This window comes from Lichenostomus cassidix, unplaced genomic scaffold, assembly GCF_008360975.1.
Source record: "Lichenostomus cassidix isolate B80296 unplaced genomic scaffold, HeHo_3.0 HiC_scaffold_43, whole genome shotgun sequence".
In the NCBI taxonomy this organism is placed as follows: domain Eukaryota; kingdom Metazoa; phylum Chordata; class Aves; order Passeriformes; family Meliphagidae; genus Lichenostomus; species Lichenostomus cassidix.
Genome location: NW_028147635.1, coordinates 3,177,050 through 3,200,513, shown reverse-complemented (window position 1 = coordinate 3,200,513; position 23,464 = coordinate 3,177,050). Strand labels below are relative to the sequence as shown.

The 23,464-nt window shown below is 52.8% G+C and overlaps 1 protein-coding gene and 1 long non-coding RNA gene across 2 annotated transcripts in view; one reads left to right on the top strand and one right to left on the bottom strand.

Moving 5' to 3' along the window:
• LOC146421183 (serine/threonine-protein kinase pim-1-like) overlaps positions 1-3,254 on the top strand; it is a 5,733-nt gene extending 2,479 nt beyond the window's left edge. Inside the window, exons 4-9 of the mRNA XM_085047678.1 lie at positions 1,067-1,332; positions 1,389-1,481; positions 1,724-2,090; positions 2,330-2,506; positions 2,760-2,909; positions 3,156-3,254. Coding sequence (XP_084903804.1) covers positions 1,067-1,332; positions 1,389-1,481; positions 1,724-2,090; positions 2,330-2,506; positions 2,760-2,866 — 1,010 coding nt within the window. The 3' untranslated portion in view covers positions 2,867-2,909; positions 3,156-3,254. The remainder of the gene's footprint in view (positions 1-1,066; positions 1,333-1,388; positions 1,482-1,723; positions 2,091-2,329; positions 2,507-2,759; positions 2,910-3,155) is intronic.
• LOC146421181 (uncharacterized) overlaps positions 1-23,464 on the bottom strand; it is a 66,711-nt gene that overhangs the window by 21,761 nt on the left and 21,486 nt on the right. The window lies entirely within an intron of this gene.

The window sequence follows — 23,464 nt, the reverse complement described above, 5'->3', positions numbered from 1 at the left end:
GCAAAGAAACAATCTGAGATGTTTTCCTCTATTTATTTATGTGCTCTCCTTTTCCATGTTGCACTACTTCTCCATGCCATTAATTGCAAATGGATCTCACCTCGAAGATCTATGACTTAGCATGTTTTAGACTCTCCAAAATACCACGAGTTACACACAGTTTGTCTTCCCCTGTTCTGCTTGGAAAGCAATGCTGGAGACAAAAGTGCAGTGCTTGGGTCAGGTATGAATTCTAGGGACAGGGAATGTGCTCCGCTGGTGTTTGACCCTCAGCAGGGACAATGCACAGAGCAGCCAAGGGGATTGCTGTGCCACTGTGCAGCAGTCAAGCCTCTGGATGTGGGCTGAACACGGCAAAGTTCCCGTGTTTGGACAGACTCAGGGGCTGCCCCCGGGGGCGCGCGGGGCTCGGCCGTGGGGCGCGCGGGGGCGAGCGGGGAACGGACAAACGGCCACTCGGACAAACGGCCACTCGGACAAACGGCCACTCGGACTAACTGCCACTCGGACTAACTGCCCCGGAGCTTCAGTTGCAGCGGCGGCAGCGGCAGCAGCGGCGCAGCTGCAGCTAAGGAACAGTTTCTAGGACCCTCTCCGTCCCTTTCTCCTGCTCCTCCTCTCCCTCTCCCCCTGTCCCGCCTCCTCTCCCGGTGTCCCTTTCCCTGTGTCCTCTCCTTCCGCGGGCTCCCTCTCCCCCTGCCGGGCGGGGCCATGCGCCCGGCCCGCCCCCAGCCCCGGCCGGGGCTGCCCCCTTCCCGCCCCCGGGCGGCCCGCCGCGCTCTCGGCTCCGCCCGGCTGTCGCCGGCATGGCTGTGGCGCTGCTGGGCGGGCCTCAGTGGCCACGGCTGGGGCAGCATCGTCTGTCCTTGGCTCCGCCTGTGCGGGCTGCGGCCCCGGCGTTCTCGGCCCCGGCATTCTCGGCCCCAAGCCCGGCGCCAGCCCCGGCGGCGGCCCCGGCTCCAAGCCCGGCGGCGGCCCCGGCTCCAAGCCCGGCGGCGGCCCCGGCTCCTCCCGGGGCCCGAGGAGGACACACGCGGCTCGGCCGCTCCCGCCGCCTCGGCCGCAGCTTCCCCGGCCCGAGCTCCGCCGCTCAACAGCGCGGCCGCCGGCCCCGAGCCGCCGCTGCCCCGTTGCGAGGGGGATGCCCGGCCCGGGGCGGTGCAGAGGCGGTCGGGGGCCGCGGGTGGCCCCGGGCCGGAGGCTGAGAGCCGTGTCTCGCCCGCAGGAACGACGCAGGAGGCCCTGCTGGAGCGGTACCGGGTGGGCTCGCTGCTGGGCAAAGGCGGGTTCGGCAGCGTCTATGCAGCGACACGCGTGGCGGACGGCGCCCCGGTGAGTGGCGAGGCTGGCGGCGGGCGGAGGAGGAGGAGGAGGGTGGGGCTGGGCAGGGCGGGCGGCGAGCTCATGCCACTGCTCCCCTTGGCTCGCAGGTGGCCGTGAAGTGTGTGTTCCGGAGCCGCATCCGGCATTGGGCCGAGCTGGTGAGTGAGCCATTGGGGCGAGCGGGAGAAAGCGGGGCGTGCCGGGTCCGTGGGGATAAGCCGGGGCCCGGCAGGCTGCAGGGCACCAGGACGCCTGCAGGGAGGGAAGGAGGGAGGGATGGAGAGGGAGCGGGTGCCTGGGCTCAGCGGAGGACGCAGAGCATACTGGGCTTGCTGAGGGCATCATTGCGGAGCCCTGGCACGGCATCAGCCCCGCTGACGGCACGGTGCTCCTCCCGCAGCCCGACGGCACCAGCGCACCCCTGGAGATAGTCCTGCTGAGCAAGGTGTCCACGGGGTGCCCTAGCATCATCCAGTTGTTGGAGTGGGCTGAGCTCTCCACCTGCATCTGGATGGTGATGGAGCGCCCGGAGCACTCCCAGGACCTCTCCCGCTTCATTCGGGCACGGGGCTTCCTGTCCGAGGAGGTGGCGCGGGAGCTGTTCCAGCAGGTCCTGGAGGCTGTGTGGCACTGCACCATCTGCGGGGTCCTGCACAGGGACATCAAACCAGAGAACATCATTATCGACCTGTGCACGGGACAGGCCAAGCTGATTGACTTCGGCTGTGGCACCTATCTCCAGGAGGCAGCATACACCAGCTTTGCAGGTGAGCCCAGCCAGGGCTTTGCTCCCACTCCCAGCATCTGGTGGCCCAGCATGTCAGGGCCCAAGCTTGGGCCTTCCCAGGGCTTCCCAGGGCTGCCCTCTTGCAAGCCCAAGTTTGTGCCCGAGTCCCAGGTGCTGCTGGCGAGAAGGCAGCGGCTCACCCGGCGTGCCCAGGGATGCTGGGGCGAGGCTCTGGGAGCAGGCAGCGTTCCCCTGATGGACTGTGTGTGTATTCTGTAGGAACAGCAGCCTACAGCCCCCCGGAGTGGAAGGACTTCGGCTGGTACTACGGCGAGCCCGCTACCGTCTGGTCCTTGGGCATCGTGTTGCACCAGATGGTCTGCGGGGAGCACCCGTTCAGCAGGGGCCGAAGTATCAGCTGGGGCCAGCTCCCGCTGCCAGAACGGCTCTCTCCAGGTGCATCCTCATCTCTGCGGCACGGGGGGGAAGAGCAGCGCTGGGAGACAGCGGCGGGCTCATGAGCTCCTGCTCTGGCAGCTGCTGAGGAGGTGGCACACGTCCTGCTCTCCTCCCAGGCAGAGAATGCATGGGGAAGCTTAGGCTGAGCTCTGAGCATATCCAGCATAGCCTGGGCGTGCTCAGGAATAGTGGGGCAAAGCGGACAGGAGCCTTCTCCAACTGACTGGCGCTTTCTGCTTCCTCTCCGCAGACTGCCAAGGGCTCATCCGGTGGTGTTTATCCGTGCACTCCATGGACAGGCCATCCTTGGAAGACCTGTTCAGTGATCCTTGGGTGCAGGATATTCATCAGCCGTAGAAGAAGGGAGAGAGCCTCACAGCCCATTGGATTCGTTGGCCTGGTAAGTGGCAGCTCCACACAGATCCCTTGGCAATAAAAATCCAAGGAACGCAGCCTTTTTTGTCATGCCCATGTCACGGAGCAGGGGCCACGGGATGGGAACACGCAGCTCTCTCATGTGCTGGAGCTGAGCTGCTCTTGCCAGCACTGCTGGCTACCACGAAAGCTGCTTTTGCTTGTCCTGCTCGGCGCACTTCAGCTGGGGCCCTGGGCAGAACACTGACAGCCTGGTCTCTCCCACCCCCAGGGAAGAAGGAGCCCCCAGAGGAGCTGCACCAGGTGGGGCTGCTGCTGGAGACACAGAGGACAACGTGGAGGATGACAAGATCTCCCTCGACCTGGCCCCCGGTAAGCTGAAGACGATCCACTGGGATTTGGGCACCTGCTTCAGAGCCAGGCTCCAGAGCCAACGTGCAGATGAGTCCACAGCCAGGAGGATGCTCCCACACGTGGGCATTGCACAGCCTGGCTGGGCACCGAAGGCTCCCTGCCCGCTCTGCTGGGGCAGGTGCAGCTCATTCTTCAGTGGGCTGCCAAGCTGATTTTTAGCTGGGCTGGATCCCAAATGGGAGCAGCAGCCCCAGGCCCTAGCAGCAGCCCCCAGCAGGTAGCGTGCCCTGGGCTGGGGCTGGAGCTGGGGGGAGCCACCCTGACCAAAACAAACCCCCATGGGGGGAGCAGAGGTGGGACTCCAGAAGCTGTGCAGCAGCAGGTTTTTTTGGCAGGGGAGGAAGGGCTTGGGCTGCTCCGCTGCCCTTGTTTGCCCTGGATTACCATTATTTTGGGGGAGCAATGAAGGGGCAAGGGAGAAACCTTGGTTTTCCCCAGCTGTGAGTGGGTTTTTCCCTGGCATGGAGGGGTCAGTCCTTCCTTGAGCTCCTGACAGTGATAATGTTGTAACTTTTTTCTTGTTTCTACCTTTGGTTTGTAATCTCATTATTTTGCTGTTTGGTTTTTAAAGGAAGAGCTCTCACTGGTGTCTGGTCTGGATGGGGCAGTGCTGGGACCAGCTGCAGAATTGGTTCAGATGTGCCCTTGGAGAAAGGTGAGGACATCCTTTGGGAGCAGCTTTTCTTCCAGCAGCAGATGCCATGAGGTGGATCCCCATCTTCTCAGCAGGGATGGGATGAGGGCTCTGGGGAGATGGCAGCGAGCACAGGAGCATCCTGCTCTGGGCAGCTGCTGAGGAGGTGGCTCTGCCATGGCTGGCTGGAGGTTGGGCACATGTCCTGCCCTCCTGCTCTCCTCCCACAGGCAGCAATGATGGGGAGGTTTGGGCACAGCTCTGAGCTCAGCCAGCATGGCCTGAGCACTGTGGGCAGTTGGGACAAGGGGGACAGGAGCCTTCAGCTGATGGGCAGTTTCTGGTTTCTCTCCTTCCAGCAGGGCTCTGCGGCCAACAAAACCCCAACACCCACACCCACAACACGATGTCCACAGGATGTTTTGTCTGTCCCACTCTTCATTCCTTTTGGGCTGGAATTGTGCAATTGCACTTTCTTCCTCCTCTAGAAGTGCCACGAGTGAGCCAAACCTGGCGAGTGGGCTGTGTTCCTAAGGCAGTGCAGTCTGGATTTGATGAATGAAGAATTCCCCTTCTCCACTTCCAAACCAGAGCAAAAAGCTGTAAGTGGGACTCTGCACCTTTAAGAAACCACTGACAATTTCAAAGGGAATGCACAGCTCATTCACAGGGTGAGAAGGAAGGACATCTTCCTAATGAGATGGGGATCAACAGAATCTAGATTCCCAGTCCTGCTCGGAGCTGGCAGAGCACAATCAATTTCTTACTGCTTCAACCACAATTTAAAATAACTTAATATTGGAAACAAACCCCAGAATCTATTAAAAAAGGCTGCTGAGGGTCAGTAAGATAGATCCATGCTATCAGCACATTGACAAAGTAAATAACTGAGCTCTCTTTTACAAAAGATCAGTTACCTCTTAATCCAAAGTTACAGAAGATTTTACACTACACACCTGAGTTTTGTTTTTATCTTTCATATTTCATCTAGGCTTTTTTCTTTTCTCTTTTCTTTTCCTTAAAACAGAAAACATGTCCTAAAAAGAAATGTCCTTTGCTCCTGGTCCTCATGTGAAGCAGCTCCCTTCCCTCTGGCCCCAGGGCTTGGGGCACTGTCAGCACCTGCTGCTTCAGCCACTGCTTCTGCTGGCTTTGAGAGCAACAACCAGATTGTGGCTGATCCCGAGGGAGCAGCAGCAGGGCCTGGAGCTGATCCCTGAGTCTGGGGCAGGGCTGGACAAATGACCCCACAGCAGCAGCAGCAGCAGCAGCAAATGGAGCTGACTTTGAGCACAGCCCCTGCCACTCTTGCCTCCTGTTTGCAGTGGTATCACAGCAGCCTGAGGCACCTGGGAGCCCTCAGTGCCAGCAGGAACTTGAGATGGCAGGCCCTGGGCTCCTGGAGGTTGTGCAAGGAACGGAGCTGGGCACTCCCTGTCCATATGGAGCTTGCAGATGGAAAAGGCTGCTGTGCCCAGGCAGCTCCAAGGGCAGAGAAATGAGGCTCTCGAGCACTTGATCTGGGCCAGTTGCACAGTCCTGGGCAGCAGCCAGCGAGCAGAGGAGGAACAGAGGGCACAGCAAGAGGGACAAAAGCAGTCAAGTGCAGAGACTGGAGAGAGCCAGACCTGGCAGAAGGAACAGCTGCTTCCTTGCACTCCTGAAGAAAGCTCTTGGCTGTTTCAGAGCACTGAAAGGCCTGAAGGGCAGAGAGGAGGTGACACCAAACAATGCTCCTGTTTTCACACCCTCCCCTCTCAGTGTCCCAGAAGGAACTGGATGAGCTGTATTCTTCTCTCATAGTCCTCTTGTTCATCATGAGCAGCTTAGCACCAGGAGCTAGAGGGCCTGAAGCCTTAGGCCTCAAGAGCTGACCAAGAGGGAACTTTCTGAGCAAAATGATGCTGCTAACTTGTACCAGGCTGAATGGAGCAGATGAAATCCTGGAATTCTAGACACTTTTCTGTTGGAAAAGACCTCTGCGCTTATCAAGCCCAACCGCTCACCCAGCACTGTCAGCCCAGCACTAAACCACATCCATGAAGTGCTAAGGCCTGAACAAGAGGCCTGACTGAGGCCTGAACAACAGGCCTGAGCCAAAGTGACCTCTCGATGAACCTTCCAACAAAATGTTATCTTTGTATCCTCTCATTAACAAAATATGCATGATCATTAGCATTGTGGTAGATGTATTCACTCATTAGTGAATCATGTATTGATTTTTCTGTATTTAGAAGCTAAACAAGGCCATGAAATCCAACATCTGGCCTGGTTTGGGGCTCTATGGTCAAAGTCAACTCCCTTGGTTCTTCCTTGACCTGGCCAGGCTTTGGGAGAATCCAAGAGGAGAATGAATCCAGATGTTCCTGCACTGGAAGTGCTGTCAGTTTGTTTGTTCAGCACTCTCCAAGCTGGGCTCTCTCCCAGCGAGGTTGGAAGCCTCACCTGTGGCTGGACACAGCTGCAGGAATTCCCAGTGTCCAGAGTGGCTCTGCAGTCCTTGGCTGTGACAGCTTCCCCAGCTGATGTGTGGGGCTGGGTGATGGTAAAGTCTGAGGCTAACTGGTGATGGATCTTTCTAAATCACTTCAGGCAATCTTTGGTAGGAATGATTGGGTGCATTGCTGAGCTTCTCCTGTTGTGATTCTTTGCTGCTCTGAACTGTAGGAAATTGCACTGATTCCTTCAGTTGGTGTCTGTGTCTTTGGTGCTGGCCCTGCCCACTGGCAAAACAAAATTGGCATAGTCTGTCCAGATCACAGCAAAATGTCATTTTTTAATTGTAAATGTAAGGAATTGGTCCCATCCAAGATTGCTGGTTGGGAAAACCTTCCCTATAGTTGGCTGGCTCTGGAGTGGGCTGAGATCAGAGCACTGTGTGAGCAATGGGGAAGTCAGCTAAAAGAAGCTGATCTGCTGGATGTATTAAAATGCATCCAAAATTGCATATGGAAAAAGGAAAAGAACTTGTGGGTTTGGGAAGATGAGGATAAATTTTATTAACAGTATATTGTATAAAGCACCAACAGAAGGAACAATTGTGTTTGGAATGCTCCCACATGGAGCAACAGAAGTTTTTAATCTTGAGCTCAGATTTCTTTGTGCAAGTGAAATTATATAATAATATAATTAATAAATATATGTATCATAAAAATTATTTGTAAAAATATAATTAAAATATGTATGTATGCATATATATAGATACAAACTAAATAATAATGTGAAATAATGCTGACAATATTAATTTGTTACCTTTTGCTGCTCAGGAATGTAACACTAAATACCTTACAGAAAATGTTTGGCCAGGACCTGAACATCAGTGGGAAAATTGGCGAGTTTGTGTATAATGAATAAAGGAGGATGGGATGAAATTGGCTATTTTTATAGGGTTTGCTGATACTGTGATATGGAATGCTTTGTCTGTTACTGTGAGAAATAAAGTGATTAAGGCTGCTGGGTTTTTCATATACCAATCTATCCAGAAGCTGTAGGATTTGTGGAACGGATGGAGGGTTTGTTAAAAGAGCAGATGAAAAAATGAGGAGATGGGAACCTGTCCTGATGGAGAACCCCTTACAGGTCCACTCCAGAAGCTGCATGGCTGGACCTTTATGCATTAGATTTAATGAGGATAAATCAGAAGCAAATGAGATTTATCAATAACAAAACAGAAATTCAGATTCCTCCAGAACACTTTGGTTTGATAACTGCTCACTAAAGCTTGGCCTTCCAAAGTGTTCATGTCATGGGAGGAGAAATCGATACAAATAATCAAGAAGAAATTAAATTCTGGTTAACAACAGTGAACAAGATTTGATTATGCAACCCCATGACAGGGTAGGACAATTACTGATAATACAGTTTTTAAAAGAATTGTGAAAAAAAGGAGATCCACCTCAAATCTGTACTGCTTGTGGAGATAAAGGGTTTGGATCCACCACTCCTAATAATGGAGCTAAGTTGTGGGTCCAGAGGCCAAATGGCCCTCCTGAGCCAACTAAAGGAACAGCTCTGGGGAAAGATAATGCAGTTTGAATCCTGAAACCTGGGCAGGAACAATGGGAATATGTCCCTGCAGCCAAGTGTTCTATGGGAGAACAAGTAGATGTTATAGGATGTTGTTTCACAGATCCTGCCAGACCAAATCTCCCTGTTTGTCCCAACGTTCCCTTTGGAAAATGCTCTGATCCACAGGGCTCCATGTGAAGGCTGATGTGACCCTGAGTGCCTTCCACAGGAATTCCAGCCAGGAGCCTGGAGCACCTCAAGGACTGGGACCTGGCAGCTCTCCAGCCAAAGGGGAAAGGACCCCACCAAGCCTTGTTACCCACAGACACCACAGTGAAGCTGAACAGCAAAGGACCTTGGGGCATTATTGTGGAATTAAAAAGGAGCCAGCTCCATGGACAATGGAATTATTGTTCCTGACCTGAATGAGATTGAGGAAAAAGGATGAATAACCTTGTCACTGAAGTATTGCTTATGTCTGTAAGTTGTATCTTGATAGTCAACCAGAATCTTTGTTTGCTAGAATCACCTCTGGAGTTTCACCAAGGGATTAGTCATGAAAATACTTATGAAAATATAAAGGTCAAAGTAGCCAAAGTATTCAGTGTAACTAATTGCTGGGTCTGTTCTCAACTAATGTTGGGAGGAACAGGATTCCCTTGGAGGGCCCACGCTACAGGGTGGCAGAACTCTGTCAATGGACTCTGACTTGTAACAGAGACAATGAAGGGATAATTAAAAAAAACTGTACTGTGGAAAAAAGGAATACATTTATCAATTTTAGAGGATTCACTAGGATTTGCCTTCAGGAGAAACCTACCTTGTTATAGCTAGAGGCCAGAATGTGAATGGATTTCTGTGCTTGAACATCACTCACAATGTCAGTAGAGCTTGGGGTGCTGGAGCTGCTCAGGGTCAGTGTTACAACATTCTCAGCTGCAGTGCCACCCTTTTGGCTACTTTGGCAACAACCACAGGGAAGAGTTAGGGTCAAGGGAACATTTTCCACCCAAAGAGTGCCTTTGATTTCAGAAAGGCAAAGATTCTGGTTCACCCTGTGTCCCATGTGCACTGCCTTGTCCTATGGAGTTTATGTTAATGAGCTAATTTGATTATGAGAAGAAGTAGAAAATTATGATGTTAAAATACTGAATAGCTCATCCTATGAGCTCCAACAAACACCAGTGGGGCTCTGCAGAACTCCATGGCCTTGGATTATCTGCTTTCTGTCCAGGGAGGAACTTGTGCTATTCTAGGACAGGAATGATGCACTTGTGTCAGTGATGGGTTTGAGTTCAACAGTCAGGAATCACCTTGATAGGAAGAGCAGTAGAAGAGTGGCAGAAAGAAGAAAATTCTCCCTGGTGGGATTGGCTTCATGGCTGTCAAATTGGAGGCTGCTGTGAAATGCATTTGTGGCAGTGACTGTAATCATTGCAGTGTGTGCACTTGGTGTGTTATGAGTCCATGTTAGAGTTGTTGTGACACTTTGTGCTAAAAAATGGAGCACTGAGACTTGTCTGAAAAGAGACACAGTCTCAGTAAAAAGGGGGATTTGATAAATAACATAGAGAATAGGAACTATTTAGGCATGTTTTAAAAGGAATGCAAAGTATAGATCTGAGTAATGAACTTGAACAGGACTTAATTCAAAACAAGTGGTGATGCCTTTGTGCCTAATACCTAAATCTATTCTAAAAGAGTATTATTGAAAGAATTCTGATGAAGGTTGTAGTTCATCTGTCAGTCAAAGGACCCATTGAAGTACTAAGGCCTGAACAGTCCTTTACTGAGGCCTGAGCAATACTGACCTCTTGATGAACCTTCCAGTCAATGGTTATATTTGTATCTATTCATTAATGAAACATTATTACCAAAATGATCTATGTATCTGTGCATTGGTGAAACATGTATTTACCTTTTTGTATTTAGAAGCCAGACAAAGCCCCATCTGTCTTTGTTGGGGCTGCACTATGAAAGAAATCTCCCTTGGTTCCTCCTTGAGCCCTGGCCAGGCTTTGGGAGAATCCAAGAGGAGAATGAATCCAGAAGTTCCTGCACTAGAAGTGCTGTCAGTTTGTTTGTTCAGCACTCTCCAAGCTGGGCCCTCTCCCAGCGAGGTTGGAAGCCTCACCTGTGGCTGGACACAGCTGCAGGAATTCCCAGTGTCCAGAGTGGCTCTGCAGTCCTTGCCTGTGACAGCTTCCCCAGCTGATGTGTGGGTCTGGGTGATGGTAAAGTCTGAGGCTAACTGGTGATGGATCTTTCTAAATCCCTTCAGGCAATCTTTGGTAGTGCTGACTGGGTGCTTTGTCCATCTTATCCTTTTATGATTCTTTGCTAATGAATCTGTGCATTGCTGAGCTTCTCCTTTTGTAATTCTTTGCAGTTTTGTGTTATAATAAATTACACTGTTCCCTCAGTTGGTGTCTCTGTTGTTGGTACTGACACTGCCCACCAGCAAAACAGACAGTGAGGGCCCCATAGAACCAAAGGGGCATTGTGACACTGCAGAGCCTCGTGTAACCCAGGGGACCATGGTGACATTGTGGGGCTTAAAGGAGCCAAGGTGCCATTGTAACACTGTGGGGCCCCATGAAGATAAGGAGACCATTGTGACACTGCAAGGCCTCATGGAGCCAAGGGGCCATTGTGACATCATGGGGCCCTAACCAGCCAAGGGACACTGTGACACTGTGGAGAACCATGGAACCAAGGAGAGCATTGTGACATTTTGGGGCTTCGTGCAACCAAGGGTCCACTGTGATACTGCAGAACCAAGGAGACCTTTCTGGGGTCCTTCAGGGCCCCATAGAAACAAGGGCCATTGTGACACTGCAGGGCCTTCAGGAACCATGGAGACCATTTGGACACTTCAGGGCCTCGTGGAATTGAGGGGACATTGTGACACTCTGGGGGCCCATGGAATATGGGAGATCATTGTGACTCTCTGGGGCTCCATGGAACCACTGTGACACTGCAGGGACTTGTATAACCAAGGGTCCATTGTTTTCCCCTCCCTGGCACTGCCCAGTCCAGCCTCTCCCTACCTCTGCCCCAGCCCAGCAGAGCAGCCCAGTCCTATCTGGCCCTGCAGCAAGAATGGGAAGCAATGGAGGTCAGGGACAGTGACTCTGTGTCTGGAATGCTCAGGAGATCCTCAGCTCTGGCATCTCCTGCAGCCCCAGGACAGCCCCACTGCCCAGGACAGCAGCAGAGAGTTTGCCCCGGGGCTCCTCAGGCAGCTCCTGCTGCCCCAGCTCTTGCCAGGACTCCTGTGCACACACACAAGGGCTCCTGCTCTTCTCCTGGCACATCCCAGCTGCCCACAGAGCCTTTCCCAGGGGATCACGGCTGTGCTGGCCTGAGCAGCCATTGCTGCAGCCCCTGCCCTGCTCCCCACAGCCCCACAGAGCTGGGGGTGCTGCTCTGCAGAGCACGGGGGCTGTGCTGCCTGGGGCCATGGGCTGCCTCTGCTGGGCTCTGCTGCTCCAGCTGGGACACACAGGCAGCTGATGCTGCTCCCTGCACTCAGCCCTCCCACACGAGCTCTGCTGGGGCCATGGAGGCTGCTCAGAGCTGCCTGCCTTGTTCCAGGCCTGCCAGATGGCCTTGGGGCTGCCCTGGATCATCCTCTGGAAGTTCCCTGAGGCTCAGAGGAGGCACTGCCCACACTCCTTTCCCTGTCCCTGCTGTGTCCCCTGGGGCTGCAGAGCTCTCATGGGTCACAGCAGACATTCAGTCCTTTATCTCTGGATGACTCTGATGCCTGGAACAGGCTACCTGAAACAGAAGCCAAAACAATTAGGTGTATTAAAAGCAGACAAATTTATTCAAGGCCTTCAAGGTACATTTGGGCAAGCTAAGTCTCCCTCAGGGACTACACCCAAAATGGACACCAGGTCACGAGCTCTTTATCTTTTTTAAGTTTTGTCTTATTAGCATATTGGTCCCTAATTCTCTAATCACACCTTCAGGCAATGATATTGACCACCCCAGGCCCTGCTCCCCCCTTTCCACTGTTGTTTAGATATTTTCTGGCCCTAGGGTAATGAATTTGTCCTTGAATCTCTGTCCAGAGAGCTTTGTTTTGGTTAAATGTGTTGGGAACAGAGGTTTTCAGCATTCTGTAAGAGCACAGAAATACACCAAGTTACAGACACATGAAGAGAAAAAACCCCAAAATTATTAAGGCATCATTGTGACCCCAGGCATATCCTAGACTGTGTCACTTCATGCTCAGGATATGCAGTGGGGGGAAGAAGGAGGAAGGGGGGAGGTTTGGAGGGATGGCTTTTGTCTTCCCAAGTCACTGTTCTGTGGGATGGAGCCCTGCTCTCCTGGAGGTGCTGAACAGCTGCCCAGCCCTGGGAAGGGCTGAAGGAATTCCTTCTTTTGCTTTGCTCATGTGGTGCCTTTTGCTTTCCCTGTTGAAGTGCCTTGATCTCAACCCACTCCAGTTTTTACCCTCTCATCTCTCTTCCTGATCCCACTGGTGGGGAGTGCCCGAGGGGCTGTGAGGTGCTGCCTGGGTTGAAACAAGACACCAATTGTCTGTGCTTTGCTTTGCAATATTTCAGAACAAGTGTGTGTTTTATTCACCTCAAGAAGTGTAACAAAAATTTCCCAACAGCTTCTAAGAGATAGAAATGCCAAACATATTTAAAGGGTTTATGGATAACTTTAAAAAGCATGCATGACAATGAGCCTGGAAATCACAGATGTTTATTTACTCAATGCTTAATAGGTACTCAATTTACTTAAGCATTTACTCAATGCTTAAGAGAGCTCTTGTGATTTACTGTGAAGAAATATTCAGGGATCCCTTAGAGTGCTCTGTTCTTCCTAATTTGCTTCACTGTGTTCTTCTTCTACTTTTACATGTTTATAATTTGAAAATTACAAAATATACATTGTCTTTTAGAGAGGTAAATCCAACTCGTTTTCCATTCTGACTTTCAAGAAATTTCAGTGTCAGAGTTTGTGAATGACAGCAAATTCACTGTCATTCAAACATCCTGAAGAATTAATTGTTAAATTAGTACTGGAGGGTGTCACATGCAGCCTCATTCAGAGTCATCATTTGTAGATGGCACACATTAAATCCTTATATTGAAAGATTATAAGTTCCCACTATTACATTTTAGAGGAATCTCCTGTTCCAGGGTCATGACAAAGTTCTAACAGATATAAATACATCAAATGTTATCATTTGGATCTCCAAGCAGGATGGAATTGACTTCTCCATGCTGATGTGAAATGTTTCACAGTAGTTTGTAGAACCAGAGAATCATGGAACCCCAGAATAGTTTGGGTTGGGAGGGACCTTGAAGCCCATCCAGTGCCACCCCCTGCCATGGGCAGGGACACCTTCCACTATCCCAGGCTGCTCCAAGCCCCAGTATCCAACCTGGCCTTGGACACTTGCAGGGATCCAGGGCAGCCACAGCTTCTCTGGGCACCCTGTGCCAGGGCCTCCCCACCCTCCCAGGGAACAAGTCCTTCACAAGAGCCCAGCCAAGCTCTCTGAAATGGGAGTATTCACCATCACTTCCTCTTGCAATTTCCCAGTTTCAAATGGAGCTGTGTGAACATTTCAGTCGTTTTTGAAATTGTTTTCCAACATCTCATCTCTGGAGTTCTTTCCTTTGCCTCCTGAACCGTGGGAGTTCTCCTCTGTTTTATTCTGCATTCTAAAGGGGCAAATGATGGAATTCTCAACTATGGTGGAAGGAAAACCTTTTTCCCAATGAGCCCAGTATCTGCACACCACAGTTCTTGACCCTAAACTTGGGGTTGCACATGTTCCATGTGCAAGAGACTCTGCATTTTTCAGTGGGGCCTCTAGCCTGATTTGAGAAGGGAATTCTCTGCTGAGTGTGCAATTATTAGAATTAACAGACACCAAAAATGATTTTTTGGACAGAAAAAGGATTTTTTGGAATAGTTTCCACAAGCATTTCTACCTTCTAATTATTTACAAATAAATTTCAGCCTGCAGCAATGCCTTCTACAACTTTACAGCTGTGCATGATGTGCAAACCCAGTTTTTTAAAGCTGTGGCGCATGCACTGATTGCTTTTGCAGTCCCTGATATGTCCCTGCGAGAGGCTGTGTGACAGCTCTGTCACCGCCCTCTTTGCACACTGCTGTCCCAGCCGGTTCCAGCCGCTTTGCAGCTGGTTCTGAGCCCCCCTAGCCCGCCGCTGTCCTGGGGCTGCTGGGGAGTGGCCCGTGGGGACAGCAGCGCCTTGCAGGCTGCTTTGTGACGTGTGGCTGCGTGTGCCCAGAGCCCATTGTGACACCTGGGGACACGGCGTGAGCGGGAGGCTATAAAAGGGCACCAAATGGCTGGGGGTTCTCAGTGCCAGGGGAGCAGCTCCGTCTGGAGACATCATCTCCCCGGGCTAGGGTAGCATCGGAGCGACTCCAAGATGTCCACGGACAAGGAGATGAGCAGCGACGTGCAGCCCAAGAAGAAGTGGCTGATGTTTGGCAGAAGGCAGAAGGTGAGGGATGGGCTAGCAGGCAGCTGCCTCGGGGCTCGGGGCGGGCTTGCGGGCACGGAGGGAGCTGCTGTGCCAGGGGGGCCGTTTGCACCGCAGAGGGCCAGCTGGTCCTCATCCTTCTCCTGCTCCGTGCAGCTGTCCAAGTGCGAGTCACGGGCAGCCCCGCAGGAAGCTGAGGAGCACCGTGACTCCTGTGCTGCCTCTGTGGCGCAGGCGGCAGCAGCAGAGAGCCGGGCAGCCCCGCACAGCCCCAGGGGCCGCGGCCAGGCTCTGCTGCGCTCGCTGCGGCGCGGCTCCCGTGCCATCCTGAGCGGGATGGCGGCTGTGATCCGGCGACGCGGCCAGCAGCCGGGGACACGGCGGCCCCCGCATCAGGGCACGGGGACAGGGACGGCAGCAGCAGCCCCCGCACTGGGGCCGGAGAGCCGGGCAGCTGCCCCGCACAGCCCCTGCTGCCCCCCCAGCCCGGAGCCCGGCCAGCTGGAAGCTCTGGGTGGGCAGGGGGCAGGGGCAGCAGCAGGGGCTGTGCTGACAGAACCAGAGATTAATGAGAAGTCCTGTGTCATCCTGGAGGAAGACTGGCGAGGGGAACACAAATGAGATCCAAGCTGGAGAAGTAGAGAAGAGAGGCCTCCTGTGAGGCCCCGTGAGGGATGGGCAAGAGCACGGGAACCTTCATCCATGAACAGCCACAGGCCAAAGCCCAGCTCTGCTCATCAGAGCCCCACACAGCGGGGAAAAGGCCTCAACTCCATACCCAGTTATGCACCAGAGCCCCCAAGCCCCTTGCCCAGTCAGCTGGAAGATCTCCCTGGGCAGGGGCAGAAGCAGAGCCATGCCTGTCAGGGGCACCAGCTGAGGACTGGTCCAGCTCAAACAAGCTCAGGTCTGTGTGCAGTTTGCCAGGGCTGGGCACAGCATGGGCAGAGATCACACACCTGAGCTGGAGCACTGAGGAGGAGAGAGCCTCAGGGTCCCTCCCAGGTGAGGCATGGCCTGAAGATGAAGAGCTGAGCAGCAGGTCTCAGGAAGAGAATGGCTCAGGCTCCTTCCATGTTGGTCATGGGCTGAAGACACAGCTGAGCTGGAGCAGTGAGGCAGAGAGTGGCTCAGGGTCTCTCCCATTAGAGGCCTGGGCCGAAGACAGAGACCTGAGTGGGAATGCTGACGAGGACAGTGGCTCTGTGTCCCTCCCAAGTGACTTTTGGCCGGAATGCAGCCACCCAGCCTGGAGGATAGAGGATGACAGACAGTGCCTCAGGGTCCCTCCTATGGGACATTCCAGATGGCACTTGGGGACAGCAATTCCTAGAGTGACACAGGTGGTTGTTTGAGTGTCTGCAAGGCCTGCGCTCAGCTGTGGCTGTGGCTGTCCCCAAGTGGCAGCTGTCCCACTTCAGGAGGGTGCTCAGGGCATTTGGGAGCCTCAGACACCTCATTCCAGTGCTCCAGTCAGAGGAGCCATCCCACCATGGCTCCGTGGGAATGCCAATGCTGTAACACCCACGGAGGCATGAGCACTGGAATGAGCTCTGGAACGCTCTGTCCTTGCTCTCCTTTGCTCCATGTGTGTTTGTGCACAGCCCCTGAGCCAGGCCCTGCAGGAAGTGGATGTGTTGGCTGGAGGATCTGCAGTGCCTTTGCATTGTCCCAGGCATCCCTCACAGCTCTTGGCATGTGACTGGCAGGCTTGGGATGGAGAGGTTCCCTTCCCCAAAAAATCTGTTTCAAAGGCACCTTCTCCACTCTGGCAAGGCCCCAAACAAAGAACCTGCTTCTCCTTCTTTGTGACATGGAGGTGACCAGGAAACAAGACGTGCCAAAGCAAGTGCCAAAGCAAGTCAGGGTTCTGGTCTGAGTAACCAAACCCTGACATTGACAGTGACATTTCCAATGACCTGGACAAGACCACTGAAGGCACCCTCAGTCATTCTGCAGATGCCACCAAGTTGGGTGGCAATGTCCATCTGCTGCAGGGCCAGGAGGCTCAAGACTGAGGTGCCATTGTACTTGCTGCCTCAAGAATTTGAGGAGCAAAAGTAAGAGAATTTATTAGACTTAAATTCTGTAGGTTAAAATAGGGCTAGATATTAGTAGAGCTCTCTTCTAGAATTAAGGAAAATTGGATAAAGGCCCTCTCATGCCCTCTTTTCCTGTTTAATTAAGAAACAAAAAAAAAATTAATCATTAATAAAAATTAATAACTAACTAACTTCATTAAAATTAAACCCTAATAACTAAATTAACTAAATTAATTAATTAAACAAGGTAAAGAGTTCTGAAGCTTTAAACTAGACATTAGTTGGGAAAGAAAACTGCTAGGGAACTCTTTTTTTTATGATAGATAATATTATTTAGCATTTGACCTGGAATATGTTCCTCTGGAATCTGTTCCTCAGGTAGTTGAGCTGTAGCTCTTGCTCAATTAGAACAGGTTCCACAAGATGCTTTCATTGAAATAAAATGATGGATTTGACAAATCAGAAGTGCTTGTTGTTTTCATTGTGCTGTAGTCATTGATTTGGGGGAAACTGCTGAAGGCCGAAGCCTTTTGGTCTCTGGGGCGTTGCAGTGTGTGCTGTGTGGGGCAGAGGAGAAAGGCGCTGCCTGGGGCGGGAGGGATGCAGGGACACCAAGTGCTTGTGACTTGTGCCACAAGGCCTTGGTCTGATGCAAAAGCTCCTTTTCTTGCGTCCACTTCTCCTCCTAGAGAGCTGCCCTGGTGCAGAGATCATTCTGTAGGATCTCTGCAGGGAGCAGAGCTCTCAGCCATGCCAAGGAGATTTTCCAGAACTCTCTGTTCTGCAGGCCAGCAGCTGCCAGGCTGTTTTGTGGAACTCGTTGTGAGGCAAACAGGGATTTTCCTGCAGGACATTGGATCCCACTGGCTGTGTCAGGTGCCTGCAGAGGTGCTGCAGCACTCAAACGCATTTGCAAATGCAGCTCTTGCAGCCTGGCTGAAAATCTCCTGAGACAAGGAGCCTGAGAGGACACATGCTTGGCCACACGCATTGTGCAGCTGAAAGCTCCATGTGCCACGCTGGACACTGCCTGGCATTGGGGTTGATAGCAAAGCAGATGCTTGCTTTGTCTTTGCAGTCTCCAGCTGCTGCTCCCTCCCAGGTGAGCAATTCCCAGGAGACAGATGTGTGCAGAGCTGCCTGAGCTCCCTGAGCAGGCCTGGCAGGAGCTGCAGCACACAGGGTGGCAACCCAGCCTGGCGAGGCTGTGAATCTCTTGGTGCTCCCACAGAGGGGACTGCTGTGGGCTGAAAGGCTCTGTGTTTGCCAGGGAGTTCCAAAGGAAAAGGGAAGATCCTCCCGAGCTCAGGCCAAGGGCAGCTGCAGCCCACTGAGGTGGGTGCTGAGCACCTCACAGCTGCCATCCTTCATTCCTGTGCATTTCCTAGCCTGGTCCATATGCCCAGTTTCCTGTGTCCAACAGGAGCTCCTGTATTTATAATCTGAATGTCCTCCACGTCACCAGAGGTTTTGCAGATGAAGCAGAGCATCCTGTTCAATCTCACCACTGCTCCTCCTTTTGAACTCCCTGCCTTGCCTGGAGCTCTTGCCTGAGGCATCCTTCCAATCAGCTGTGACAAACTGCACTGAAGCCAAGCACCAGCCAGGCTGCCTTTATTACTCTGGGCTTCAATTCCTCTGCTGATTTGGTGTCGTGGCAGTGTCCTGACTCTGCTGGGCCTGGCTGGCAGCAACCTCTCTGCTCGTTTTCTCTGGAGCACTTGGTGTGGAAGGTGTAAGTCGTGTAAGGCAGGTGGCCAGTACAGATTCCTGAACACAGGGGTGGAACAGAGAAGCAAATGAAGTGCCACAGAAGTGGCTCAAGCAGTTTAGACTGATGTAAATTATTCCTTTTTACATCATATCTCTGTAGCTTACAGGGACAAACACAAAACTATGGATGAAATATCAAGAGTGAATTTATTTTCATCATTTTGCCAAGCAGGGGATCCCTGAAGCAGCACCCAGGCAGAGGCACGTGGGGAAGGAAATGAGAACATTCCCAAACATGCTGCTCTCCCCTGTTTATCAGGGCGTTCACGGCCATATTTTGCCACTGTATGCTTGGATTTTTCCCACAGCAGGGCAGCAGTCTCCTTTCCTCTAGGTCTCTCTGCAGGTGACAAAAACAGTTTGCTGAGTCTTTGAAATAAAGTTTAATGATTTTGCAAGAAGAAACAGTCACTGAAAAAAGCAGGATATCTGTTAAATACCTTTTTTTCCTTTTTCTTTTGTGGTCGCCCAGTGTATACAAGGGAGCTCCACAAAACCAGACCAGTGGCACCATACACACCTTTAGTTCAATAGACATTTCAGCTGGAGCACTGAAATGAGCTCTGGAATGCCCTCTCCTTCCTCTTCTGACTTGATGAGGAAAAAATTCCTCATCTGACTTGATGAGGAAAAAATTCCCTCAGGAAGCAGACACGAGCTGCCCCAGTGCTGTGGATGCTGTCAGCCCCAGCCTGGGCTGAGGGAAGGTGGATGATGCTTTTGCCATGCATCTCCTCTCCTACAGGAATTTTCATTTTTCCCAATCACACACCTTGATGAGGTTTCTCACCAGTTCCATACATTTGGAAGATCACCATGTTCCCAAAGAGCAGATAGTGGGTGTGTTTGGGAGGGAGCTGGGGGGCTACCGGGGGATCCAGTGTTGCCATGGGGATCCAGGCACAGCCCAGACAATCCAGGGGCTTCCCAGCAAATCCTGGCACTGCCTGGATGATCCAGAGCTGCCCAGACGATCCAGAGCTGCCCGGACGATCCAGCCCTGCCCAGACGATCCAGCCCTGCCCAGACGATCCAGCCCTGCCCAGACGATCCAGCCCTGCCCGGACCATCCCGGCGCTGCCCTCACGACGCCATCCCGCCCCCGCAGCCCTCAGGGCAGGAGGATGAACGGAGGAGCCTGAGGAGAGGGAGGATGGCATGGCCGGAGGCCTTGCTTTCATTTGTCTTTGTTTCCTAACGTGCACACCTGTTTGCAGTGGGAATAAAGGACTTTTCCTCAGTGCACTCTGTCTGCCGGGATGTGCGGCAGTGACGTGGGGCTGGGCTGGCAGCAGGGGGGCACAGCCCGAGGTCCTGGCATTTCGGGCTCCCTGTGGCAGCAAGACACTGCACTAGAACTTATAAATCCATTGAATGAACACCTCAGTGACTAAGTACCACCGCTTTGGGGTGAAGACAAGGCAGGGAGCTGATCCCAGGGTGGCTGTTACCCTCCCCAGTTTGCATTCTGATGCAAGCCCAGAGAGCCCAGCCTGTGCAAAGCACTTTGGAACAGAAACAAGCACCTTCTGCCAGCGCCCAGACTGTTGCCACAGAGGTCACATCTGCAGCATGAAAACCCACCGTGCCATTAACTGGATGCAAACTAAACACAAGTGACACAGCTCTTCATCCTCAGCAAGAACTTGCCATTGCAAAGATGTTAAGAATAGACTCAGCTCTAATTTACAAGTAGTATGAAATTGTCAGAGAAATCAGCCACATCCCTCCCTTGTCTTTCTTGGCCTCCTGAGCTGCTGCTGAGAAAGGAAGAGGCACAGTCCTTCAGGGTAAATACAGGAGACTTTCCAGTACATAGAAACTTCCTCATTTTTGTTTTCCAGTGACGATAGAGGGGTTTGTCTTCAATCTCTGTGTCAGCAGAGAAGTTGTGCTTGCTCATCATGACTAGGATCTGAACAACCTGGATTTTTGTTGGTGTCAAACCCAGAGTGACCTGACCTTCTGTAGGAATATGGAGATTAGGGCCAAAAGAGATTCCTGGAATGTTTAAATGAGCATATATATAATGGTATTACACATACCATACCAAATAATGGTATTACACATATACACATAAAAAGACATAAAAGCTCATAAAGCATATAGAACTGATGGACACCTAACTGATGGGAAAGTGTTTGAAGGGCCAGCAGAGCACAGAGACGTGCTGGGGGTGTTTCTGTATTCCTTTCTCACTGCACTACTGGGGCTTTTCAGCATCAGTTCATCCCAGGGCTGTGTGAGTGGCACAAGTGCTCCACATGTAACACCATCGTTGTGTGTCATTAAAATTCCTGCACATAGGTACACATATGCACATTCATAGCCCATAGGTATAGCTCATAAGGATTGCACGTGTGCCACTTGCAGGAGGCAGCTAGGAGAGGATGGCTGAAAGCCTTGTCTCTGGGGAGACTTTGCCTGGCAACCATTTAATGTCTCACATGGACAGGCAGTCAGCAGGGGACAACCAAGGACACTGTACCCTGCAGAGACATTCTTCAGTCAGATGGTGAAAGAACTCTCCACCAATGGACTGCAGTGAAATGCTGGACTGGGCCAAGGGACTCCTGTCTGCAAGCAGACCATGGGAAGGCCCAGGAGCTTTAAAAGTAACTGCATCACAAACTCGTGGGTATGGTGATTCCGGGGGTTTTTTGTGTCTTGTCTTTTGTGGGTTTGGAGCTGCGGCTTTGTGCTTGGGGCCTTTTGTGTCCTGTCTTTTGGGCTTTTTGAGTCTGGGGTCCTTTTGTGTCTTGTGGTTTTACTTTGGTTCCAGCCTCCTGAGGTCTGTTTCAGTTCTCAGATACAACATTGTCCCAGTTGACTTAATTTCATCCTAGACCATTGGTTTGAAAAGGACTCCTTGCAGTTCCCCATAGTGGAACATAACAAGTTGTTGACTCTCTTATGGGACAAGTGCCCATGCAGTGACATCCACAGACATTGGAGCATTGATAAATCATCCTGTGACAAGACCAGCTGCCTCTGCTGCCCTCTCTGCCTTTGCCATCTGCTGTCCTGGGGCTGTGCAGCTGCAGCAGATGTCCTGTGGGAAGAGGTGCTGCTGCCACGGCCCTCGGCCTCAGGCTATGCCCCACAGGACATGGGTGCCATGGTGGGGCATGAGGGGAAGGGCAAAGGCACCAGGAGGCTGAGGAAGCACCACCCAGAGACTGTGTGATGGAAAAAACAACCAGTTATTTCTTTATTTCCTTAATAAATGGGTGAAAGAACCATGCTAGTCCTACCGGCGAGGAGGCCTCTTGCGGGCGTGTGGAGACTCCTGAGGCTCAGGGGCTCTTCTCTTTGGGGGACGCCAGGGCTGCTGGAGCAAGCGACCCCCACCTCGGGTGGGACCAGAGGGTCTGGGGCTGGTGCTCTGGGCACAGGGACCTGCCTCCTCCTGGGGCTGGTGCTGCTCTGGGGACACGGGCACAGCTGGGGGGTAGCTGTGACCCCTGGCAGGGGTGGCCCCCGTTGTGGCAGCTTCCTCTGCCTCCTCCACGGAGACTTCAGGAGTGCTGGCTAGAGTCCCTGTCCAAGAGCTGGAGGAGCTGGAGCTGGGGCTGTTGGGGCTGGAGCTGCTGGAGCTGCTGGAGCTGCTGCTGCCTGCTGGGCTGTCATCCTCACCCACAGCAGCATGGGAGCACAGAAGCCTCTGGGCCTCCTCTCTGCACTGCCTCACAATGATGTCGATGGTGCCCTGGACCAGTGGCACTGTGTGTTCCTCCAGGATGTCCTGCAAGCTCTGGGTCATGATCTCCTGGTCAGGCCCATGCACACAGAGGGTGCACAGGATGGCACTCTGTGCACTCCTTGCCCACCACCACTGCTCCCTGTAGATGTCTTCCATCCTCTGGTTCAGCCAAGTCTCCAGGGGCTCCAGAAGTTCCCGTTGTTGATGGAAAAGTTGTGCCCAGACTTCAGGGAGGACACCACCGACAGCTTGGGCTGGTGTCTCCTGAGGAGAAGAGGGATGGGGCGGCACAGGGGGATGGGAGCTGTTCCCGTCCTGGCTGCCTGGAGCTCTCCCTGCTTGGCTGGTGGCCACTGGCAGCTGCTCAGGGGCTGTGATGACTATCTCCATATAGTCACCTGCATCATCAGAAAACCTGACAGTCTCTATTGCTCCTCTGCACAGTGGGCACACGGGATTTATGTGTGTCCACTGCAGGATGCAGCCCTGGCAGAAACGGTGGCCACAAGGCAGAGCAGAAGCCACGTCATCAAAAGTGTCCTGGCAGATGGCACAGTTGCCACCTGTCTCTGTGGCCATATTAGGCCTCTGAAGCACGTTGGGGAGGGCTGAGGATCAGGAGCTGCCCTCCTTCACTGGGGTCACACCCTGCAGGAGAGGGGAGGAAGGGGAAGGACACCCTCCCACCTCCCTACAGCCCTGTCACCTGCCCCAAGTCCAACACAGGGGACGTTTCCCATCAGTGCTGCAAGCACACGCAGTGCCCAGCAGCCCCAGCCAGGCAGGGCTGGGCAAACACTGCTGATTGCTCTGGGTCTGGCACTGGCACCTGCCAAGAACAGGCACCACTCAGCACCACAGAAACCTGGCTCGATCCTGCACACTCAGCACCACAGAAACCTGGCTCGATCCTCCACACCTCGCAGTTGCGCTCGGTAGGAGTTCAGAACGGAGCCAGACTGGCCCTGGCTCTGCCTATGCCCATATGTAAGCAGTGAAGGCTGAGATGTCACAATCCAGCCCTTGGTGATGTCACAGTCTGCTTCTCACTGACATCATCCTTCATCAGCAGGTGATGTCACAATGTCCCTGTCATTGCACACTGTCCGGAGAAAGAAGAAAATACTTTTCTTTTTTTTTTCAACCTTGACATTTCCATGTTGCTTGGTCCAGGGCACCACTGACATCATTGTGAGGCAGTGCAGAGAGGAGGCCCAGAGGCTTCTGTGCTCCCAGCTGCTGTGGGTGAGGATGACAGCCCAGCAGCCAGCAGCAGCTCCAGCAGCTCCAGCAACTCCACCTTCTCCTTGCCTTGGATGGGGACTCCAGCCAGCAGCCCTGCAGTCTCAATGGAGGAGGAAGAAGCTGCCACAACATAGGCTGCCCACCCCAGGGGTCACAGGCACCCCCAAATTGTGGCTGTGTCTGCAGGGTTGGACCAGTCCCAGGAGAAGCCAGAACAGGAGTGGGGATGGTGGTAGGTCCCTCCCCAACAACACCCACACCCCACAACACATG